This window comes from Salvelinus sp. IW2-2015, linkage group LG25 (assembly GCF_002910315.2).
Source record: "Salvelinus sp. IW2-2015 linkage group LG25, ASM291031v2, whole genome shotgun sequence".
NCBI classification, from domain to species: Eukaryota; Metazoa; Chordata; class Actinopteri; order Salmoniformes; family Salmonidae; genus Salvelinus; species Salvelinus sp. IW2-2015.
In genome coordinates, this window is record NC_036865.1 from 12,071,094 (window position 1) to 12,096,488 (window position 25,395).

Here is a 25,395-nt window from a genome sequence, read left to right on the forward strand (position 1 = left end):
TTGATAAAAAGCATGTGTGTTCGTTGTCCGTAGCTTATGCCTGCCCATACCATGGGGCACTGTTCACAACAGCAAACCACTTGTCCACACAATGCCATACATGCGGTCCGCCATCTGCCCTGTACAGTTGAAACTGGGATTCATCCGTGTCTCAGTTATGACGCCRAACTGCAGTCAGGCCAAGACCCTGGTGAGGACTTTTTGTCTTCTAATGCCTTAAAGTAATCAGATTGTTAGTTTGGGTAATCTGTTACATTAATGATTACACATGACAGGTAACTAACGGATTACATAAAAGTAACCTACCCAACCCCAGCCTTAATGCAATTACAAGTACAGCTCTAGCCTATACCCAATAGATCTGACCTGCTATTCCATTTTATGACAGGACCTTATGGTTAACCATCAAAAAGGATGAGACAAAACAAGGTCAATTCATTTAATAAAACCATATTGGATGCAGTTATGCAAAAAAATCAGGTGTTACACAATGAGTATGGAATCATGACTCTTGCTGCAGAATATTCCAAATTAAAATGTTTGAGTTGAGAATATAAACACTACTCTTTCTAGAATTCTTTCACCCTTAGCATGAGTTCAGCTTATGTTTAATACTGACGTAGATGTAACCAACAACCCCCTCTACCTTGTTTCAGAGGCCCCCTGAATCGCAAATCAACCCTAGGTACATTGTAATAGATTGGCCATATCGAATAGACCTACACTTATCCAATCTCCCTCCACGCCTATCAGAGGGCAAGATGGAACTATTACCATTCCAGGTCTACATGGAGAGTATAAGGGTCAATTTGTGATTCAGCACCAATGTCAGCAAGTTTCCAATCCACTTTGGACAATATCTATCCACATCATGGTTTGGCTATGTGATACACCAATTGGCTTTCAAACTCAATGACTAAGGGTGTGGCCCGGTTCTTGAGGTCAATCATCATCTTAAAATAAGCTATTTTGTCTTTCTCTCAAATGAGGCTACTTACGTCATTGCAAATGTTAAGGACACAATTGGAAATAATCAAGACTTTCAGAATCTAGTGGAATTGTAACAACATTAATCATACAGTACATGGAACAAAGGAGAGTCTTAAGAGTTACTCTTATGTATATTTGGTTTCAATTAATTTGGCCTTTGATTGGGTTTCCRTAAGAGACTGTCAGAATAGTGATTGTTGAAAGACTCATTGTCTAAAAACAAAATTTGCTATAACATTCAGTAGATTTTAGATGTGAGTTTTTATAAAAGGAGAACCCTCACACTAGGTCCTGACAAGTTGGTGTTTGGAGCATACATAAGCTATAGGCTAGTCCTTTTATATTTCCACCATCTGGCAAGATATGAACGCAGCATCTGCATTACAGTAATTTACACATTTTAAGGCCACATTGTCTTTCAATAAAAGTGCAAACATAAATTAAACAAAACGAGTGACAATGTTTGAGCTAATGCCATTCTTTCTCCCCATTGTGTCAAACTAGATGTAAAATTGGAGCAATAACTGATTCAGACAATCAGCTATTGAACAGAGGTGTTGGCAAGCACAATACAAAATGGCACTCGGATCTAAAAGAGCTAAAATAAGCTCAACTTTAGCCAATATGTTCATTCTACACACACTGTCATATGGTAAGTGTAGTAGTCTACAAGGACAGAACTCAATATTTTACGAGTGAATTTGCAACTCGCCTCAGTAGACACGTAAGAGAAGTGATAAGCTAGGCTTCTCACCCCCTCAAAGCAGCAAAAAACTGTGTTTAGGTGGCCTGATCTCCTAACTGGTGCAAGAGTATCCTCCGCCCTTTCCAATAAAACCTTTTCACAATAAGATATGGTTGTATATTGCTACACAACCGCTTTCAAAGAGATGAAATAAAACTGATCATAAAATAAACTATAAAAACAGGATCTCAAACATTCAACACATTCAGCAACTGATGCTGAACTCCTAAGTAATCCAGAGTTAAATTCTTCATATATATTCATAATAAACATTTGTGACTAGAAAAATATTCAGACTTGCCATCATCCCTAATACAGTTTTCTAAAATGACTAACAACTGCAATTAATGGGCTTTTCAGAAAAAACAAATAGGAGAAATGACAATCTTGTGTAATAAGGACTAATTGGAATGCAAGCAGTAATGGTTGTAATTCTGCCAGAGAAGAATATATAACCATGTTCCATCACCCATTTCAGTTGTTCCTGAGGGGGAAACATGTCACACATACTGTCCACAGACATTCTCTACACATTCTGTTCAAATGTCTATTAATATGCAAAAGCTGTTAAGTCTTGGTGGTTAATTGGGGCTGATGTCAATTTACTTCAGTTTTTTTTGTTAGAGTACGGGAGAGGGAGGGGAAGGATTTACTCCAGCTTGACATCTCCCTTTAGCCTCCTCTTCACACGAGAGTAGGGGCTGAGCTGGTCGTCCATAATGAAGTCATACAGGACCTTCACCCATGATGTGTACTGGGGCAGGTCATCGTAGTACTCCGATGCGATTTTCTTCACCTAGGTGAAGGGAGAAAACAAACAGTTTGCTACAAGTGTCTTCAGCATAAAGCTGCAATATGTAACTTTTTGGGTCGACTAGACCAAATCCACATAAATTGAGTTCTGGAGCTGTCATTCTCAATGAAAGCAAGTCTAAATTAGGTAAATTTGTTCTGTCTGTGCTATTTCTATGCTGCCCATTCTTAATTTTCGTTTTTGCATCTTAAACTTTCGGTTTCGTACAGCAGCTTTAAACAGCTGAAAATACAATATTTTTTGTTATATAAAATATATTTCAATGTTTTAGATGGTACAGTGATTCTCTACACAATGACTGCTTGTTTTGTCACAAACTGAAATTAGGCAAACTATTAGAATACAAGGAAATGGTGGAGCGATTTATGCATATTGCATCGTCAAAGTGTTTCTCTAAGTTCCAATCAAAGCAGAATTGCAGCGTCCTGAATCAGAAGAATACTCAATGCAACAGTTTTCCCCACAAACCAACATATAGGCTAGACGTTCTTTGTACAATGGGAATCTTTTAAATCATTTACATCTCCAAACATAGAATGTGCAATGAAATAGAGCTAGAGGTTAAAGTCTCCCTGGGTCTGGTGAAGTCAAATGCTTTTCTGCTGAGCCTAGACGTTGGAACAGTCTGTCTAAACATATTTGGAGGAATATGGTTGTTTTACGGATGTCCTTATTTTTTACTACCCTTTTTTTAAATTACTTAACCTGTTTCATCATGACAAGCACTTCTGGCTGCAAAAGTAAGCTGTATACAAATAAAAGTTAATTACTAAGCACTTCATTACAGTAAAGGAGCTATGGAACTGTCACTAAGACAATTACAACTACTGCCCCTGCCCCCAAATACCAATTGCCTATTGTTTATTTAACAGTTAGAATTTGGGGGGCAGTTAGAATTGGTTCGATAACATGTCTTTCCTCTCCATAGAGCCCCAATGTTTTCAACACCTATACCGTACCAGAGGTAGCCTACGTCCTGGGATGCTGGGGAAGTCGTGGTGCTCGTTGTGGTAGCCCACGTTGAAGGTGAGCAGGTTGAGGGAGCCATAGTATGAGTACGTCTCATGGCCCTTGAGGAACATGTAGTGCTCAGCAATGAAGTGTCCAGAGATGGGGTGCAAGCCCATTCCCAGCAAGGAACCTGCCATCATGTAGACCACAGGCTTGGCTCCACACAGCCAGTAGAGGGCCACATTGAAGGACAGCTGCACAGCCACGTTGGCCACCTCCAGCCTGGTGATGGGCTTGGGGTTGATGCAGAGAGGGCGGATGGCGTAGAACAGAGGCTGAAGGATGATCCAGACAAACTTACGGAAGCGTGTGCAGAAGAACCAGCCCTCAAATTCAGTGGGGATGTCCACGTCCACGCCATCTCCTCCCAGGTAGCGATGGTGGTCCAGGTGGTAGCGCTTAAAGGAGGCAGAATACGGCAGCCCGATGGGCAGGTTGGCAAACATGGCAAACCAGCGGTTCCACATGGCCCTGCTGTTGCCAAACGCTGTGTTGTGGGAGATCTCATGGATGGCCAGGGTCATGGAGTGGTTGATACAGCTGCCAAAGGCATAAGTCCAGAACAAGACCCATTTCCAGTCTAGGTCTTTGACCAGATAGAATGCTAAAAACTGGATGAGTACCATCACGCAAACAATCCACTTCAGCCTGGGATCAGGCCCCATTAGGGTCTTTATTTCTGGGTACTTTGCTGTTAGAGAAGAGAAAGAATACCATTTTGGTTAATTTTTTTTTTTTAACTTAGCCTACCTATTTGACAAAGCACTAATCAAAAACAAACTGACACACAACTCCTTACGTCATGTCATTCTAATTCATAGTCTTTATATTATGAATGTAACAATTTAAAGTTATCAGCCATTTCCTACCATTTGTAACCGTTTGCAAGCCCTCAATCCCTAGAGTTTTGCATCGTTGCTACTTCTGTCAAATGGCCCYTTAAAAGCTCAGTCAGTACAGGCCCAGAGGTACCAAAAAGTCAACCACAAACACCATTGATAAAAACGTGCCTGCAGTAATAGTCTGGCAATTGCCATTCAAAACAGCACTAAATTATACTGGTATCTTATTTGACTGGCAGCCACAGCAGGACGAGAGACCACAATGATTCGTGTACTTTTAAAGAATAAGGGCAATGCAAATAAGCTTACCAAATCCACATTTGCAAATAAAGCAGTCTGCAAGTCACAATTTACATTTTGTGACAATGTCATGTCACCTTGAGAACTTATCTTAAATCTCACCTGACTAAAAAGTAACCTAATGTGCACAAAGGGTGGTTTCAGGTTACGCCTAGGTCCACTAGGGTCCAGCCAATGAGTGACAAAAATCAAAGGAGATGGTTTGGCCTACAGCATGATCAAAGTTATCACACAGTATCAAAATAATTAAATGCCTCTCTGCTAGTATCAAAGTCTTGTAAGTCACTGTAGGCCTAGCGTAATTATTGCCAACTACATTAAGCGTGCTAATTGACCTTCAAATGACATAGGCCCGGGGGGGGGGGGGGCTTTACTTGGCTCATCGCGCTCTGGCGACTCCTTGTGGCGGGCCGGGTGCCTGCAGGCTGACCTCGGTCGTCAGTTGAATGGTGTTTCCGCCGACACATTGGTGCGGCTGGCTTCCAGGTTAAGCGAGCGGGTGTTGGCGGGTCATGTTTCGGAGGATGCATGACTCGCCCTTCACCTCCCGAGCCCATTGGGGGAGGTGCAGCAATGAGACAAGATCGAAATTGGGGAGAAATAATAAATAAATAAAAATTTGGACACACAAACATGGGGGTGTACAAAGGAATAGGAAAACCTTTATCCAGGTAGGTGGAACAGTCAATTGTAACAATGCACATGGTGATATAGCCTGATCCACTCACAATTGCTGGGTCCCATACAACATTACCAGTGTGTAGTGGTATACTTTAAATGTTTGTTAAAGTGTTAGTAGCACCTGCAGTGGGCAGAAGTTGATTATTTTGTGTGTGTAGGCTTATATTCAAAATCACAGGGATTTATTAAACTAGGCTATAAGCTAGAAAGTGAAAACCAGGCCATGTTGACCTTGCGTTTACTGTGTTACTTGTAATGGATGTGTGGACAGACAGGACTCATGTGGACAGACTGTTTAGCCTGCTACTCACTGACTGCTTCTTGACTAATGACCATTCACCTTTCTAAACATGGGAGTGGGTGGTTTATCAAGGCACTGTTATAACCAAATCATACTCAACAATTGAAGTTGTTGGCTTTCTATCCTATCACAGAGTAACACACTTTGGTTACTTTCATCAGTGCTACTGAAATATAAGGATGATAAAGGCTGACAGAGAGGAAAAAAATTAATCAGGTGGAAGGTGGCTAGCTGACAATAGTCCAGCACTCCCATCCAATTGCACAACTTATCACTTTGTGGAGTGATCAAATCAATAGTTCGATTTTGGAGTGATGTCTGGAGTAATTATTATAAAGTCGGGTTAATTAATTTTACAGACAAAAAGCCCACCTTTTATAGCGTATTTTGTTTTGTCGACATTTGGGAAGTTTACCGACAAATGAGCTGTTTCCATCAGGCCTGTCGTGACATTTCTCTATCCAACATGTACATCCCTCGCATTAAACGTTTGGATGGAAACCTGGTTAGTGACAAAGGAATCTTATCCTGTCTGAATAATTTGTAAGCTATGGTAGTAGTCGTGGACAAAAGTTTTGAGAATGACACAAATATAAATTTCCACAAAGTTTGCTGCTTCAGTGTCTTTAGATATTTTTGTCAGATGTTACTATGGAATACTGAAGTATAATTACAAGCATTTCATAAGTGTCAAAGGCTTTTATTGACAATTACATGAAGTTGATGCAAAGAGTCAATATTTGCAGTATTGACCCTTCTTTTTCAAGACCTCTGCAATCCGCCCTGGCATGCTGTCAATTAACTTCTGGGCCACATCCTGACTGGTGGCAGCCCATTCTTGCATAATCAATTTGTCAGAATTTGGAGATTTTTGTTTGTCCACCCGCCTCTTGAGGATTGACCACAAGTTCTCAATGGGATTAAGGTCTGGGGAGTTTCCTGACCATGGACCCAAAATATTGATGTTTTGTTCCCCGAGCCATTTAGTTATCACTTTTGCCTTATGGCAAGATGCTCCATCATGCTGGAAAAGGCATTGTTCGTCACCAAACTGTTCCTGGACGGTGGGGAGAAGTTGCTCTCGGAGGATGTGTTGGTACCATTCTTTATTCATGGCTGTGTTATTAGGCAAAATTGTGAGTGAGCCCACTCCCTTGGCTGAGAAGCAACCCCACACATGAATGGTCTCAGGATGCTTTACTGTTGGCATGACACAGGACTGATGGTAGCGTTCACCTTGTCTTCTCCGGACAAGCTTTTTTCCGGATGCACCAAACAATCGGAAAGGGGATTCATCAGAGAAAATGACTTTACCCCAGTCCTCAGCAGTCCAATCCCTGTACCTTTTGCAGAATATCAGTCTGTCACTGATGTTTTTCCTGGAGAGAAGTGGCTTCTTTGCTGCCCTTCTTGACACCAAGCCATCCTCCAAAAGTCTTCGCCTCACTGTGCGTGCAAATGCACTCACACCTGCCTGCTGCCATTCCTGAGCAAGCTCTGTACTGGTGGTGCCCCGATCCCGCAGCTGAATCAACTTTAGGAGACGGTCCTGGCGCTTGCTGGACTTTCTTAGGCACCCTGAAGCCTTCTTCACAACAATTCAACCGCTCGCTCTCCTTGAAGTTCTTGATGATCCGATAAATGGTTGATTTAGGTGCAATCTTACTGGCAGCAATATCCTTGCCTGTAAAGCCCTTTTTGTGTAAAGCGATGATGACGGCACGTGTTTCCTTCCAGGTAACCATGGATGATAGAGGAAGAACAATGATTCCAAGCACCACCCTCTTTTTGAAGCTTCCAGTCTGTTATTCGAACTCAAATCAGCATGACAGAGTGATCTCCAGCCTTGTCCTCGTCAACACTCACACCTGTGTTAACGAGAGAATCACTGACATGATGTCAGCTGCTCCTTTTGTGGCAGGGCTGAAATGCAGTGGAAATGTTTTKGGGGGGATTCAGTTCATTTGCATGGTAAAGAGGGACTTTGCAATTAACTGCAATTCATCTGATCACTCTTCATAACATTCTGGAGTATATGCAAATTGCCATCATCCAAACTGAGGCAGCAGACTGTGAAAATTTATATTTGTGTCATTCTCAAAACTTTTGGCCACGACTGTACAGCAGCACCAGGAGGCACAGAGGGACACTGCTAGTTACTACTGTTGAGACGGGGTGGAGTCTGGTGATGTATTTAGTATTGCAGTCTGGTGATGTATTTTAGGGTTTATCAGTGTTGTTGTCCCCTATATTAACTACTGCAATCCTTATGGCCTCGCCTTCTCAGTAGGTAATACAACAATACAAACCTAAGTACTCTTGAAATATGAATAAAAGCACAGTATGATTTCCTAGAAGTGAAAATGAAACTGTTTCCCAGCACTGGCAGAAATAGCCCTAAGGTAAATATTTTGTAAAGGTGGCTCTGTTTTGTCTTGGAGACTCCTCAGATTTCTCACACATTCTTTCTCCCCGGAGGAATTGTGAATTCCCAGATCTGGTCAGGTGAACAGGTAAAGCCGACTTTATAATAATTACTCCAGAAGTGAAAACGAAACTCGGTTTCCCGGGAACTGTCAGAAATAGCCTTATGGTAAATATTTTGTAAAGGTGGCTCTGTTTTGTCTTGGAGACTACTCAGATTTCTCGCAGATTCTCTCTCCCCAGAGGAATTGTGAATTCCCAAGAAGTGGTCAGGTGAACAGGTTAGCGAGAAATAATGGTGTAAATGCTTATGCGCAAATATTTATATAATAACCATCATATTGAAGTAAACTTCAGAGTCACGTGATGATATGGTGTGTGGTCCTTCCACTATGACTTGGGAAAGCATGCAGTTTATCAGGCTACTGCTGAAATAAGTTATGATGAACTTCACAGGGTGGGGAAAGTGTTCCGTATTTTATCTAACGGGTGGCATCCATAAATCTAAATTACATTGAAGGTTGTGCAATGTTATGTCATAATTACGTAAAATTCTGGCAAATTAGTTCGCAACGAGCCAGGGTGCCCAAACTGTTGCATATACCCTGACTCTGCGTGCAATGAACGCAAGTGAAGTGACACAATTTCCCTAGTTAAAATAAATTCATATTAGCAGGCAATATTAACTAAATATGCAGGTTTAAAAATATATACTTGTGGTGCTTTTTTCGCGAACGAGCTTGTTAAAAATCACCCGTTTGGCGAAGTAGCCTGTGATTCAATGATAAATTAACAGGCACCGCATCGATTATATGCAACGCAGGACAAGCTAGATAAAATAATAATATCATCAACCATGTGTAGTTAACTAGTGATTATGTTAAGATTTGTTTTTTATAAGATACGTTTAATGCTAGCTAGCACCTTACCGTGGCTCCTTGCTGCACTCGCATAACAGKTAGTCAGCCTGCCACGCAGTCTCCTCGTGGAGTGCAATGTAATCGGCCATGATTGGTGTCCAAAAATGGCGATTACCGATTGTTATGAAAACTTGAAATATGCCCTAATTAAATCGCCCATTCCGATTAATTGGTCGACCTCTAATTATGACTCATACTGTGGTACTCAATGTCCAGAGCATGCAGGATCCTCTACCGGCGACCAATAAACTGAAAACTTGAAAGAGTCATGATTCTGGAGCTGTCATTTTGTGACTGATGCTTGTAAACGTGTTGATTGCTAGGCATACAAATAAAATTATTTCTTGATGCATTTGAAACGAGGTCTAGGTGTGGCCGCAACCGGACTAGATCGTGCACAACTCTTGGCGGAATGCATTGCTCGACTGCCGTGAGGGTGATAAGCACAATATCGTTTGTGATCTGTATCCCTCCCAAATGATGTGTGTATGTTTTGGTTCTACAATGCTGTGTCCATTATAACATTCAATTTATAGCATTCATGAATTCAATGAATGATCAGTTCTAAACATATTGTTCTCCTCTATGCTGCCTGCAGCCTGATCTACTTTCCTTTGTGCATATATAACAGACAGTTGTTGGTCGGAGCATGTCTCACTGGAGCCGCCGAGCCGAGAAGGGTGCAATTGCGACCCGCAATTTGGGCGTTCCTGCATGTGGGCATTCCTGCATTTGCAGGAACCCCTCCTTATACTTCCAGGCGGGTGAGCTCCAGTACAATAGGTGGCATTAATGCACAATAACGGTGGATGCCAGCCCCACAGAAGAAGCGGTGACAGGTAGCTAGCTAGCTGTACACCAGTAAATAGTGCCTTTTGCCCCCGCCTGTCGGGCTCATTTTTCCTGCAAGTCTGTTAACGACGGCAGGTGTTCGGCAGGCAGGAGCAAAGGACACTGTGTGTTAGCTTAGCTGGCTAGTCCTAAGTAGAACTCCGGTACACAGCAGGCGGGAGGCAGGGGCGAGACCGAATGCTAGCACACAGTGACACGAACTATCAAACTAGCTACAGTGGTTCCTCCTCTAAAAGTTGCGTCATACTGTGGCACACCTTGCGTGCTGCCGCAGCATTCTGTGGCATGTCATTTAATTCTCAGCCATTTTTTCCTGTTATTGCAAGTTTGACCACCAGATGGTATCTTTGAGAAGCATTTGATAGTCTTCCATATTGCAGACACGCGGGAGACCGGGGTTCAATCCCCCAACGGGGAGGAAGGAGTAGGCTGTCCTTGTAAATAAGAATGAGTTCGTAACTGATTCCATGTGTGTTATTTCATAGTTGTGATGTCTTCACTATTATTCTACAATGTAGAAAATAGTAAAAATATAGAAAAATCCTGGAATGAGTAGGTGTCCAAACTTTTGACTGGTACTTGCTTAATTAATATTATGGTGTTTTTAATCCATGAAAAACACAAAACCCTCRGTTAAATTCAGACCGTTTCACTCCCGGAGCGCACATTGAACATTCGGGCCGAGGCAGTCAAGCACCCAATCTAACGTTGGCTAGCTTGCTAGCTACTTCCAGACACAAATGAGACCACTCTGACCATTCTACTCGCCCTAGCAGAGCTGATTAGGCAGTTTGTGTTAACCAGAGCGTTGGTGACTAACTGTGCTGCTGGAAACAATTTAATTATGCTTTTTTGACGACGTTTACTGACACCGGGCATATTCAGCGCTCGTAAATTAATTATTCTGCGCTCTGGTACACTCAGACGAGAGTGCTCTGAAATCAGAGTAGATAGCCAGAGCGAATTTACGAAAGCACCCGAATGTCCATTGAGAACGCACTCCGACTATACCATTTAGCTAAGCTAAGAATGACAGTCAAACGTTAGGTAGTTAAGATACAGTATATTAACTATAGGCTCAAGTTTGATTTATAAATACTAACGTTAGGTAGATAGCATATCATTACAGCAGTATGTCCTGGTATGTTAGCTATGTGGTTCGTAAGGACAGCGTAGCTAACAAATTGTCAGCCAACATAACATGTAAGGTAATTTATTTGGAAAGTCATTACTTTATTACATTGAGTAGCAAGCTACCACGAGGAYGCGCTCTTTCGACTCTGCGGCTTATTAAAGATTATTAAAAGAGGTGCTTTACATTGAAAAACAGATAGAGATGTAGTAGTCTCAGAGTTAATGATCCAAGGTCAGTTTTGCATTTCACCTCCTGATGACTGACCATTTTAGAATAAAAGAAAAGGCTTAAATCATGCTCTCTATCCATCTGCCTCTCGTCTGCAGGTATGTTTTGATGTGAGAGAGGAAGCCAGTCCCATCAGCCACCTCACACACTCTTAATATAACCTTCGGTCCAACTGGGGGCACAAGGCTGGTTAGGAGACACCGAGAGACACTAATTGTGATGAACTGAGAGAATATTCGGGTAGCACTGTAATTCATTAATCATATGCTGTCTGCCTCTGTTCGTACCTCTTTCCGTCTTCTACACCTCTCCCCACCTGATCTTTCTTCTACATTTTATAATGCACACCATATGTGCATTGAAGTACAGATTGAACTTCTATTTATAACACCTGGATAATGAACTTCTTTCAATAAAGCGTTTCACATTCACCACTGGTTGAAATTAAGTATCTCATTGAAATACTATCCTGTGTCCTCAGATTAATGCAGACGAAGGGAGTTTGATATGCATAGTTTTTTGAAGTGTACATGCAAACAGCATCATTCAAAGAATGGAGTTTGATACACCTGCTATTGGATATGACTGAAAAAGAATGTCTCAAGAGATTCCTACCTGAACCACACCTTTATTTGCCAAGGAAGAGTACATGATCAGTGAATATATTCAATGTACAGGCTACAATGTGGGGACCTCATTAACGCCATTCAGACTTGAAGTTAATACAACAACTATGATAGCTGAGGATCATAGATTGGTATGAATATTAGTTCAGAACCTAACGTTTTACACAGATCGGCTACATACTGTAGCTAGCTACACAGCCATACAGTTATTTTTATCCTCCACTACACAATAAGCAAGTAAATAGTTAGCTAGCTATGTTACTTCAGCTGCATTGCAAGGTAAGCTTACACAATTGTACATTCAATTTGCAGTAAATGCTTTAGCTAGCTAGATTCTCTACATCCACTGTTTCCCAAGACGACAGCCTGGTTTGCTGGTTCTCAGGAGTCCCTAAAACATTAAACACGAATTACAATGTCGTACTGTACTCACGTCATAACACCAGCTAGCTGGCTAATATTAGCTAGTCAGTTAATTGCGATTTAGCAAGTTTTCGCAAATTAACTTTAACAAAAAAATATGCACAATCGTTTGTCTCTACATTAACGAACATATTCCTCTCAATTGTACATTTTTAGCTTGACTCGTTATGACATTATAATTACTTACATTTGCTTCCCCAGTAATGTTTTGTCAGCCATCTTTGTTGAATAAAGCCACCAGGGACAGGTGGCTCGCGTCAAATTCGTCATTGGAACCACTCGCTATGATTGGTCATATAAAAACCTTGGGACCCAAATGCATAACTCCCCCTTGTGGTGGTCTGGAGCAATGAAGCCGTGACGCTGGGTACCTCTAAGCCCCATGGTGTATGCTCGCAACTTTAAAAAGGAGGAACCACTGTAGTACAAAGTGTCAACACAGACCGAASAATGTGCCAGATATTTCACTGGATGAATACATTTGTAGTATCCGGTTGGCGTTTCCACTCACTACCAAATATGGAAATGAGATGTGGCCAGCAGTGGGAGAAGGCTGGTGCGAAATGGATGTTGGKCGACATTCTGCAAATTTTCTCATCGATTAAACATTTGATCTCCATACACCTTTGTTTCCAAAACTAGAATCTGTAAAAAACAGGAGTGCATTTTGTGGACTTTACCCTTTGCCAAAGTTATTTTAATTTTTTAGGTGTGCAAGGGCAAATTGTACATTCACACTTCAGAGTAGGCGTGCTCTAACAGAAATATGCAAATAAATGCTAGAACGTGCCAATCAGATCTCACTAGCTTGAGCTTGGCTCTGCACACCTCTTGCTTGCTCTACACACTATGATTAATTTGCTCCCATTGAAAATGACAGGCTCTGGTCTACCTTGGGTTCTTTATAAAAAATCTTTGGCGTCGCCCTAGGTCCTGTCTGCTGTGCTAGCTTGAGACAGGGAGGACCGGTAGACAGTTTCCTCCGCCCCCGCCTGTTGGGCACGTTTTTTCCCGGTACACTGGAGGCGGGAGCGACACCGTGTGCTATCTAGCAAGCTAGCACAGTGTCGCAGCCTCCTGCCTGGTGTGCTAGCGGGAGGCAGGTGCGACCGGTATATAATTCTCTTTCACCCTGCCTGTCGGGCACCGTTTTCCCCGTAGTTCTGGACAGGTGTTCGGCAGGTGAGAGCGAAGGACACGGAATATCGGTGTCGCTCCTGCTAGCAAGCAAGGACGACTCCGGTAGGTGGGTGCGAAAACTCAGATAATACTTTTATTTCCCCTTTGTCCCACATTCAAAAAAATAAGTCACAACCATGAAGATGTYGAACTCTGCAGAATGCCTGGGAATTTTCCAGCACGTGTGACATCTTAGAGTAAAATAAGTGCACTCTATGTGTGTCTAGGTCATTAGGCACCATTAGACATGCACCTGTCTTGGGAGTGGGCATGTCTGTTTATTTTTGTACCATTGCTATGGCATAATGTTTCTAAGCCCTAATGGGAAACCAAGCTAAAATTAGTGCAAGGCAAAAAGATAATGGTGGCTAAATGCCAGAAGGGATGAATCATTATCATAAAGAGGAGTTACTATGTGTGTGTGACGTAAGGATGAAACCTGTATAAAAAGTGTTTGCCAAGGCTGGAAAGGGAGTTGCTTCATGAACCAGCTCGACTTCTGTTACTTTGTAATAAAGTCTATTTGAACTCACAAGCTCCAGTATTTGAGAAATATTATTGACTGAATATTTCCACGAAACCAGCAGGTCAAAAGGAATGACTGAAATTAACGAGTCACTCAGAAAAAACTAAAATCGTAGTTAAAGAACAAATTGTTAGCGAAGCAGTCAAACTTTGGCACGGTGCTTTCCATCTCGTGGTCACTAACTTTTCAGATGTAACAATTATTTTCAAACATTATCCTCATCACCATTTTTCAATCCTAAACTTTCAACTCGTGCTGAATTAGGATATTACACACGTCAGTGTTTCCGCAGAAAAAAATGGTTACGTATGAGTTTCATTAAGGCCTGGTTACTTATGTAATAAGGTATCTGTTCTACATTTTTGCAAAAATTTCTAACCCTGTTTTCGCTTTGTCATTATGGGGTATTGTGTGTAGATGARGCTGAAAAAAACAATTTAATAAATTTTAGAATAAGGCTGTAACATAACAAAATGTGGAAAAAGTCACTGTACTTGAGGCACTGTTCGTTCAGAAAGGAGAGAAGGGCCATTGCCTGTTGCGCACTGCATCGTCACCCACCTTTGAAACTATTTAACCATAAACATAAATGTCATCATTGTCAATTTATTGGACATGTTCCGACCATAGGAATGTTAAGGGGATTATTTTATAAACACTTCCTCATATGCCATTGAAACCAGTATCTCTCATGTACTCAACTTTCTTTCATTATCCAGCAGCCAAAGACACAATCCTAGTCATATTAACAACCCATGTTTGTTATTGCGTCATTAGATCCTCCCCCTTTCTAAAGGATATTTTCATCTCTGTCATAATATGAAACCACTTGCAAGGACGCCGTCTACCGGTCGCCCATTGCTAGCTAGTACACACTGAGGTAGAGTGTACTTCGCCCCCGCCTCCCACCCACTGTGTACCGCAGAAAACCGTGCTTGACAGGCGGGAAACCAGTGCCCGACCAGTGGGAGCGAAGGACGCTCTACCCCGGTGTGTACTAGCTATAGCTAGCTAACGTTGTTCCCCACCCCCCTCTTCTTGTGAGGTTTATCGGAAAAGCTGACCACGACTCCATTTTGTTGCTCCCTGCCTATAGACAGAGACTAAAACGGGAAGCTCCCGCGCTCAGGTCTGTTCAACGCTGGTCCGACCAATCTGATTCCACGCTTCAAGATTGCTTCGATCACGTGGATTGGGATATGTTCCGCATTGCGTCAAACAACAACATTGATGAATACGGCGATTCGGTGAGCGAGTTTATTAGCAAGTGCATCAGCGATGTCGTACCCGCAGCAACAATTAAAACATTCCCAAACCAGAAACTGTGGATTGATGGCAGCATTCGCGCGAAACTATAAGCGCGAACCACTGCTTTTAACCAGGGCAAGGTGACCGGAAACATGACCTGAATACAAACAATGTAGCTATTCCCTCCGCAAGGCAATCAAACTAGCTAAGCGTCAGTATAGAGACAAAGTAGAGTCGCAATTCAACAGCTCAGACACAAGAGGTATGTGATGTGGCAGGGTCTACAGTCAATCACGGATTACAAAAAGAAAACCAGCCCCGTCGCAGACCAGGATGTCTTGCTCCCAGACAGACTAAACAACTTCTTTGCTCGCTTTGAGAACAATACAGTGCCACTGACACGGCCCGCTGCCAAAACCTGCGGACTCTCCTTCACTGCAGCCACGTGAGTAAAACATTTAAACGTGTTAACCCTCGCAAGGCTGCAGGCCCAGACGGCATCCCCAGCCACGTCCTCAGAGCATGCGCAGACCAGCTGGCTGGTGTGTTTACGGACATATTCAATCACCCCTTATCCCAGTCTGCTGTTCCCACATGCTTCAAGAGGGCCACCATTGTTCCTGTTCCCAAGAAAGCTAAGGTAACTGAGCTAAACGACTACCACCCCGTAGCACTCACTTCCGTCATCATGAAGTGCTTTGAGAGACTAGTCAAGGACCATATCACCTCCACTCTACCTGACACCCTAGACCCACTCCAATTTGCTTACCGCCCCAATAGGTCCACAAACGACGCAATCGCAACAGCACTGCCCTAACCCATCTGGACAAGAGGAATACCTATGTGAGAATGCTGTTCATCGACTACAGCTCAGCATTTAACACCATAGTACCCTCCAAACTCGTCATCAAGCTCGAGACCCTGGGTCTCGACCCCGCCCTGTGCAACCAGGTACTGGACTTCCTGACGGGCGGCCCCCAGGTGGTGAGGGTAGGTAACAACATCTCCACCCCGCTGATCCTCAACACTGGGGCCCCACAAAGGTGCTTTCTGAGCCCTCTCCTGTACTCCCTGTTCACCCACGACTGCGTGGCCATGCACGCCTCCAACTCAATCATCAAGTTTGCAGATTGCACTACAGTGGTAGGCTTGATTACCAACAACGACGAGACGACCTACAGGGAGGAGGTGAGGGCCCTCGGAGTGTGGTGTCAGGAAAATAACCTCACACTCCACGTCAACAAAACAAAGGAGATGATCGTAGACTTCAGGAAACAGCAGAGGGAGCACCCCCCTATCCACATCGACGGGACAGTAGTGGAGAGGGTAGTAAGTTTTATGTTCCTCTGCGTACACATCACAGACAAACTGAATTGGTCCACCCACACAGACAGCATGGTGAAGAAGGCACAGCAGCGCCTCGTCAACCTCAGGAGGCTGAAGAAATTCGGCTTGTCACCAAAAGCACTCACAAACTTTTACAGATGCACAATCGAGAGCATCCTGTCGGGCTGTATCACCGCCTGGTACGGCAACTGCTCCGCCCACAACCGTAAGGCTCTCCAGAGGGTAGTGAGGTCTGCACAACGCATCACCGGGGGCAAACTACCTGCCCTCCAGGACACCTACACCACCCAATGTCCCAGGAAGGCCATAAAGATCATCAAGGACAACAACCACCCGAGCCACTGCCTGTTCACCCCGCTATCATCCAGAAGGCGAGGTCAGTACAGGTGCATCAAAGCAGGAACCGAGAGACTGAAAAACAGCTTCTATCTCAAGGCCATCAGACTGTTAAACAGCCACCACTAACATTGAGTGGCTGCTGCCAACATACCGACTCAACTCTAGCCACTTTAATAATGGAAAAATTGATGTAAAAAATGGATCAATAGCCACTTTAAACAATGCCACTTAATATAATGTTTACATACCCTACATTACTCATTTCATATGTATATACTGTACTCGATACCATCTACTGCATCTTGCCTATGCCGTTCTGTACCATCACTCATTCATACATCTTTATGTACATATTCTTCATCCCTTTACACTTGTGTGTATAAGGTAGTTGTTGTGAAATTGTTAGGTTAGATTACTCGTTGGTTATTACTGCATTGTCGGAACTAGAAGCACAAGCATTTCGCTACACTCGCATTAACATCTGCTAACCATGTGTATGTGACAAATAACATTTGATTTGATTTATCAGTGGTTGGCATCCAATGTTATGCTGCATTACGGCCATCTACTGTACTGGAGCGCCCCCGCCTCCCGCCTATGTACTGGAGTCATACCTTTATAATGGACGATAGAAGTATAAAGAGGGGTTCCTGTAGAATCGTTTTACATAATAATTGGTCTGGCTAGCTAGCTAGATGACTGATAGTGTAGGTAACAACAGCAATGGTTGCAATTAGATCAGATGCTATCCAACCCCCCTCTCCCTGCCTGCCTCACAAGGTAACTGGGCAGCCACCCATACGAAAAATGTATGCACGCACGACTAAGTCGCTTTGGATAAAAGTGTCTGTTAAATGGCATATATTATTATAGTTATATATTATTTAGCTATCTATCATTAGCTGGATAATTATATATTCATCCGTGGCTGCAGTGAGCAACTGCTAGTTACATAGCATATCTGAAAGGGGATTATAGTTAGTTAGTTAGCCAACTTTAGCTAGTTAGCRGCCAGCTTTGATGAAAGACAAGAGGAACACTTATAGCTAACAAGCGAAATAATTCATGACCAGCAATACAAACTGACAAGCTAATGTTARCTTCTATTGCGGTCTATGAGGAGAAAGGAAAACACTCACCCAAAATGTCTTTCCTCCTGTCTGCGTGTGGCTGATCTGTATAAACCCATTCGTAATCCTCACGAGGGACACGGTTCCCCATCTTTCTTTGGTTTAAGTAACAGGTAATGAATCTCAAAACATTTATATTACTAGCTAAAAGTATCAAATTGACTCCAACTCCTCGGTTACCTAACGGACTCAAGCCACCCTGCCTGGTGTCAACGCAGGATCTGATTGAAATAGAGTTCGCCTATCCCGATCTGCGTCACAAACAAACGTTTAGGATGCTGATTCGCTGATTCTCTCACATAGTGCGCTCAGAGCACACGTTGGAAGCTCTGGTCGATGAGTAGGGTTGATCCGAGCGTTCTGACCTCACAACAACGGTAGTCAAGCAAGCTAACTGGCCAAAGTTGGCTAGTTACTTCCAGATACAAATGAAAGAACACCTCACTCTGACCATTTTACTCGCCCTAGCATAGGTGGTTAGGCTGTTTTCATGTTGTCTAGAGCGTTGGTGACTGTAGTAGATGTGAGTTTGAATTCCATGAAAATAGATATCATTGTGGATGCGGCAGAACGGTTCCTGGGACTGAAATACTTCTCTGCGGAGGAGTTGCATGGAGTATTGTCACAAGCCGTACCACCCTCTGAAGTCATATAGCCTGAGAAGGGAGATATGGAGATTTGAAGGAATACTTTGGGGTTTTGGTTTTGTTAATGTGGTGTTTATTGTTTTATTTTAGGTGGATTAAGTTAGATTGTTATTTTTACCTTTTTTTCAACCCAGTCCAGTTGGTGGCAGTAATGCACATTTTGTGGTTGTAGTCTGCCGTAAAAGCCACAGAAGAAGAGTTTGAATTAAGATGAATGTCCTGAATGGACAACAGCAGTGTCAAAAACTGAAACAAAAAAGGAAAGCAGAGGATACATCTATGAATGATAATGAATTACTTCTTGTTGGGATGCGTTTGTTGAGTAAGGATGCAAATGTGGGAAACCTTTTTGAGGTGCCGAAAATGGTTAAGTATGCGCTGGGAAAAGTGGATTCGGTCAGAGTGGTATTATTTTGATTCATTACATTTTTGAAGAACAGAGGAAGATTGCAGTTGTCCTCAAAATATTCCTGACAACAGAAGTTTCTTGCTTTGAACTTGGGAGTAGAGCACCCTTCAAAGGGGTCATCTCAGGGGTGACGACGGATGTTCAGGTTGAATACCTGAAGAGAATACCTGGTGTGGTTGGTGCTTGAAAAGGCATCTAACTATGTATGTGAAGCTTGGTTATGTAAGATACGCTTTAAGAGCTTTCTTTCCAAAACCACTGCAGTGTAAGAACTGTAAAGGATTTGGCGATGTTTCAAGTATGCGCACATGGACGGAGTATAATGAAGAACGGTGTGTAGCAATTGCGGTGGGGATCATGATCCTGAGTTCCTGGAGTACTCTGTCAGGGTGAAGGAGATTGAGGGGGCAAAAGTTAGAGCGACCAATCGAATCTCCTATGCGGAGGCAATTAAAATAATTGAGAAAACAAGTGATACTAGTGAAGATATGGTAATGGGTGCACCACAGCCTGTAGTAAATGTTTGCTGCCAGTCAATAGATACCTTGTGTGTTAAAAAGGTGGATTTTGTGGCATCATTGCTGCAGTTAAACTATACGGCTCAAGTATCAAAGACTGGACATTATTGTGGCTGCGGCACAACAGTTTTTGGGACTTAAGGATTTGACATCTGAAGACTTGCAAGGGGTACTGGCGCTGGAAGACGGCCCGCCCAGGCTCCCCTTGTTTGATTTGGTTTATTACATTTTTGGTGGTTTGTTCCGTTCTAGGGGGGGAATCCTGTTTCCATCCCTCACAGTTGGCGGGATGCACATTACATTTTGCAATCGCAATAGAAGAAGAAGAGGCACAACTAAGTTATTTTTCTCTAAGTTGCCGGAATGCAACATGCATCCACTTATATCAGTACACTTGAACTAAAGTTGCTAAGATTCCAGTTTGTGACAAAACAAGCAGTCATTTTGTAGACAGTCATTGTACCATCTAAACAGCTGTGAAATATATTTTCCATAACCAAAAATATTGCATATTCAGCTGTTTGAAGTTGGTGTACAAAATCGAAAGTAAAAGATGCAAAAATGAAACTTCAGAACGGGAAGCATAGAAATAGCACACATAGAACAGATCTACCGCTTCKTATACTTGCTTTCAACGGGAATGAAAGATCTATAACTCACATTTATATGTGAATTTGGTCWGGTCGCCCAAAAAGTTACATATTGTCACGTTAACAGCCTAAACATGACATAACTTGCATTTGATCAAATAAGCCTCAGATAATTCGACATTCTCTCAGATAGGTGGGTTTTGTTGCTAARCGTTTAGCAACAAAAACTACGGGCTTAGATTACATGTTTTCAACAAACTATACTGAACAAAAATATAAACGCAACATATGTCGATCCCATGTTTCATGAGCTGAAATAAAACATCCCAGACATTATCTTTAAAATTTTGTGCAGAAGTTTGTTAGTGAGAATTTCTCTTTGCTAAGATATTCCATCCACCTGACATGTGTGGCATATCAAGAAGCTGATTAAACAGCATGATCATTACACAAGGTGCACCTTGTGCTGAGGACAATAAAAGGCCACTCTAAAATGTGCAGTTTTGTCACACATCACAATGCTATAGATGTCTCATCCGGCCTCACAACTGCAGACCACGTGTAACCACGCCAGCCCAGGATCTCCATATCCGGCTTCTTCACCTACGGGATCGTCTGAGACCAGCCACCMGGACAGCTGATGAAACTGAGGAGTATTTCTGTCTGTAATAAATCCCTTTTGTGGGACAAAACTCATTCTGATTGGTTGGGCCTGACTCCCCAGTGGGTCCCCAGAACAACAGCAAAGGACCTTGTGAAGATGCTGGAGGAAACAGGAACAAAAGTATCTATATCCAGAGTAAAGCGAGTCCTATATCGACATAACCTGAAAGGCCGTTCAGCAAGGAAGAGGCCACTGCTCCAAAACCGCCATAAAAAAGGTAGACTACGGTTTGCAACTGCACATGGGGACAAAGATTGTACTTTTTGGAGAAATGTCCTCTGGTCTGATGAAACAAAAATAGAACTGTAGGCCATAATGACCATCATTATGTTTGGAGAAAAAGGGGGTGGCTTGCAAGCTGAAAGACACCATCCCAACCGTGAAGCACGGGGGTGGCAGCATCATGTTGTGGGGATGCTTTGCTGCAGGAGGGACTGGTGCACTTCACAAAATAGATGGCATCATGAGGCAGGAAAATGATGTGGATATACTGAAGCAACATCTCAAGACATCAGTCAGGAAGTTAAAGCTTGGTCGCAAATGGGTCTTACAAATGGACAATGACCCCAAGCATACTTCCAAAGTTGTGGCAAAATGGCTTAAGGACAACAAAGTCAATGTATTGGAGTGGCCATCACAAAGCCCTGACCTCAATCCCATAGAAAATTTGTGGGCAGAACTGAAAAAGCATGTGCGACAAGAGGCCTACAAACCTGACTCAGTCACACCAGCTCTGTCAGGAGGAATGGGCCAAAATTCACCCAAGTTATTGTGGGAAGCTTGTGGAAGTCTACCCGAAACGTTTGACCCAAGTTAAACAATTTAAAGGCAATGCTACCAAATACTAATTGAGTGTGTGTAAACTTCTGACCCACTGGGAATGTGATGAAAGAAATAAAAGCTGAAATAAATCATGCTCTCTACTATTATTCTGACATTTCACATTCTTAAAATAAAGTGGTGATCCTAACTGACCTAAGACAGGGAATTGTTACTAGGATTAAATGTCAGAAATTGTGAAAAACTTGAGTTTAAATGTATTTGGCTAAGGTGTATGTAAACTTCCAACTTCAACTGTACATCTACATCAGATAAAATACCTGATACTAGTTCTCATACTACAGCTACCCTTTATGAAAATGTTATGGATAGGAAGAACCATACCTGAGGAAAATGTCACATACAATACCAGTCAAAAGTTTGGACACACCCACTCATTCAAGGGTTTTTCTTTAATTGTACTATTTTCTACATTGTAGAATAATAGTGAAGACATCAAAACTATGAAATAACACACATGGAATAATGTAGTAAGAAAAAAAGTGTAAAACAAATCTAAATATATTTTATATTTGAGATTCTTCAAAGTAGCCACCCTTTGCCTTGATGACAGCTTTGCAGAGTCTTGGCATTCTTTCAACCAGCTTCATGAGTTAGTCACCTGGAATGCATTTCAATTAACAGGTGTGCCTTGTCAAAAGTTAGTTTGTGGAATTTCTGTCCTTCTTAATGCATTTTAGCCAATTAGTTGTGTTGTGCCATGGTAGGGGTGATATACAGAAGATAGCCCTATTTGGTAAAATACCAAGTCCATATTATGGCAAGAACAGCTCAAATAAGCAAAGCGAAATGACAGTCCATCGTTACTTTAAGACATGAAGGTCAGTCAATTTGGAAAATTTGAAAGTTTCTTCAAGTGCAGTCGCAAAAACCATCAAGCGCTATGATGAAACTGGCTCTCATAAGGACCGCCACAGGAAAGGAAGACCCAGAGTTATCTCTGCTGCAGAGGATAAGTTCATTAGAGTTAACTGCACCTCAGATTGTGGCCCAAATAAATGCTTCAGAGTTCAAGTAACAGACACATCTCAACATTAACTGTTCAGAGGAGAACGTGTGAATCAGGCCTTCATGGTCGAATTGCTGCAAAGAAACCACTACTAAAGGACTCCAATGAAAAGAGACATGCTTGGGCCAAGAAACACGAGCAATGGACATTAGACTGGTGGAAATCTGTCCTTTGGTCTGATGAGTCCATATTTGAGATTTTTGGTTCCAACCGCCGTGTCTTTGTGAGACGCAGAGTAGGAGAACAGATTATCTCCGCATGTGTGGTTCCCACCGTAAAGCATGGAGGAGGAAGTGTGATGGTGCTTTGCTGGTGACACTGATTTATTTCAAATTCAAGGCACACTTAACCAGCATGGCTACCACAGTTTTCTGGTGACACGCCATCCCATCTGGTTTGCACTTAGTGGGACTATCATTTATTTTTCAACAGGACAATGTCCCAACACACCGCCAGGCTGTATAAGGGCTATTTGACCAAGAAGTGATGGAGTGCTGCGTCAGATGACCTGGCCTCCACAAGCACCCGACCTCAACCCAATTGAGATGGTTTGGGATGAGTTGGACCACAGAGTGAAGGAAAAGCAGCCAACAAGTGCTCAGCATATGTGGGAACTCCTTCAAGACTGTGGTAAAAGCATTCCAGATTAAGCTGATTGAGAGAATGCCAAGAGTGTACAACACTATCAAAGGCAAAGGCTGGATACTTGAAGAATCAAAAATATATTTTGATTTGTTTAACACTTTTTTGGTTACTACATGTGTTATGTCATAGTTGAGGTCTCCACTATTCTTTTACAATAAAAGAAAAACCTTTGAATGAGTAATGTCCAAACTTTTGAATGGTACTGTATGTTCCTCATATGGATCATGCTTTGTCACAATGCAGTCAAGAATKAGCACATTTAAATTACAGTAAATAAATAATTTATGCAAAACTAAACACACAACAATATCTGGATATGTTAACTTCTTTTAATGCTTCATTTGTAACGGTAATGTGTGTAACAACCCATACAGTTAACCCCAAATAGGCCAATTTGCAAGATTTTTCTTAATACATACAATAATGCAATCTACACTTTTGAAGTACATGAAGTTTACAGTACACTCATTTCTAAACTGAGACGCAGTCTCAAATTAAGCCACTAGATAAGTGTTTCCTGCCCAGTGCATTTATAATACACGCTTGAGTCCACTCAGTTGTGAACTGCATTACCCAGTATGCCTCAAAAGTTATGCCACAAGTAGTGGTCATTCTTAACTAATTTCCAGCCGCAATATGGGCTCACAAGCTAGCCTCACAAAAAATAAAAACCCTTTCACTCCACTTCGATACAGCTACGACCAGAAGTGACTTTTTCGTAGCAGGTTAAGAGAACTTACACAGGTTAGGATAATTAAGGTAGCATGTTAGGACACTGAGGTTAAGGGTAGGGGGGAAAAAGTTAGCAAAAATGCCCTTCTAATCAGCTACGAAAAACAATACCGTCGTAGCTGTGTCAAAGTGGTGTGAAAAGAGTGTCCCCAAACCTCACAAGGCAAAAGAGAACCGTGAGTGCAAAAATATCTTAAAATGGGAAGGGTGATGTTGTGCAAGAGAAATGTACTTTTTGTAGCAATTAAGGAAAAAACTAAGACTTAAAATCCTTGTCACATTTAGTTGAACTCCTTTCACAATTTCTTTAGTTGGGCTTAAAACATCATTAGTAAACCTCAACTGTAGTTTTTTGGCAAATCTGAATGCGTCTTAAACAGATTCATCTTGGTGTTACATAGGACTCAACTTTTTTGGTGTACAAAGATAGCATAACAATAAGTTTAATATACAGACGCTGACCTAGATGACAACTGCAAATGACACACTGGAGTGGAGACATTATGTGGCAAATTTACCTTTGACCACTAAGACAGACCCACCAGTCTGGTCAATTGATTCAGGTGGTAATTTCAATTTCTTACATAAAGCTTTGATTCATCTTCCCCAAAGACACAGACTAGTATAAACATGGGGTTAGCATTTGAGCTAGCATAATTTCAGCCATTTGATCGATGAATGTAATCTCAAAAAACATAGTCAATGGTGGAGCAAAATTACTGTAGCACTGAAGGAAAAATGAATGTGCCAGAACTTATTGGAAATGATTGATCTCTGAAAAGTATAAGTCTTGTGGGCTCCTATAGCAGTCCTTCCTTTGCCTAATGTAAAAAGAGTCCCTTTCCTCTATTTCCCAGGCACCATGGCTTTAGAGACGCTACCTCGGCTACATGATCAATCTACACATTAGCCTGCCTGTCTTCAACTCAACAGGGCGTGCCAAAGACAGCATGTTCATGTGGAACACAGTAATGCATTTCAAATCAACGGCGTGTCCTTTCACCAACTAAACACTTATAACAGGAACCCCTCAAAAACCTCTCCTTTGCATTATGTGAAATCTCACAAAACCAGACTAAAATAAACAATTAGCTCTGGGCAAGATGGTATTTTTTGGACAGGGGAGGGTTAACTTAAGTATTAAAAATAGAGTAACTTCCGTTAAAAAAATTAATTTAAAAAATACATTTTATTGCACCAAATGTTTGATGGGAAGGGCAAGTAATGTAATATCCCCCCAAGGCAGGAATCAAATCATTTTTTAAAGGGATGGTGTAAGA

General features: G+C 42.1%; 1 protein-coding gene across 1 annotated transcript; it reads right to left on the bottom strand.

Annotated features, from left to right (window-relative positions):
• Window positions 1-1,773: 1,773 nt before the first annotated feature.
• Window positions 1,774-18,294, bottom strand: LOC111951910 (sphingolipid delta(4)-desaturase DES1). Its single transcript, XM_023970248.2, has 3 exons — window positions 18,071-18,294; window positions 3,509-4,251; window positions 1,774-2,531 (listed from the first exon to the last, which is right to left on the bottom strand). The coding sequence occupies exons 1-3, from the start codon at window positions 18,150-18,152 to the stop codon at window positions 2,385-2,387; spliced, it is 972 nt and encodes a 323-aa protein (XP_023826016.1). The 5' UTR covers window positions 18,153-18,294; the 3' UTR covers window positions 1,774-2,384.
• Between the last annotated feature and the right edge of the window lie 7,101 nt (window positions 18,295-25,395).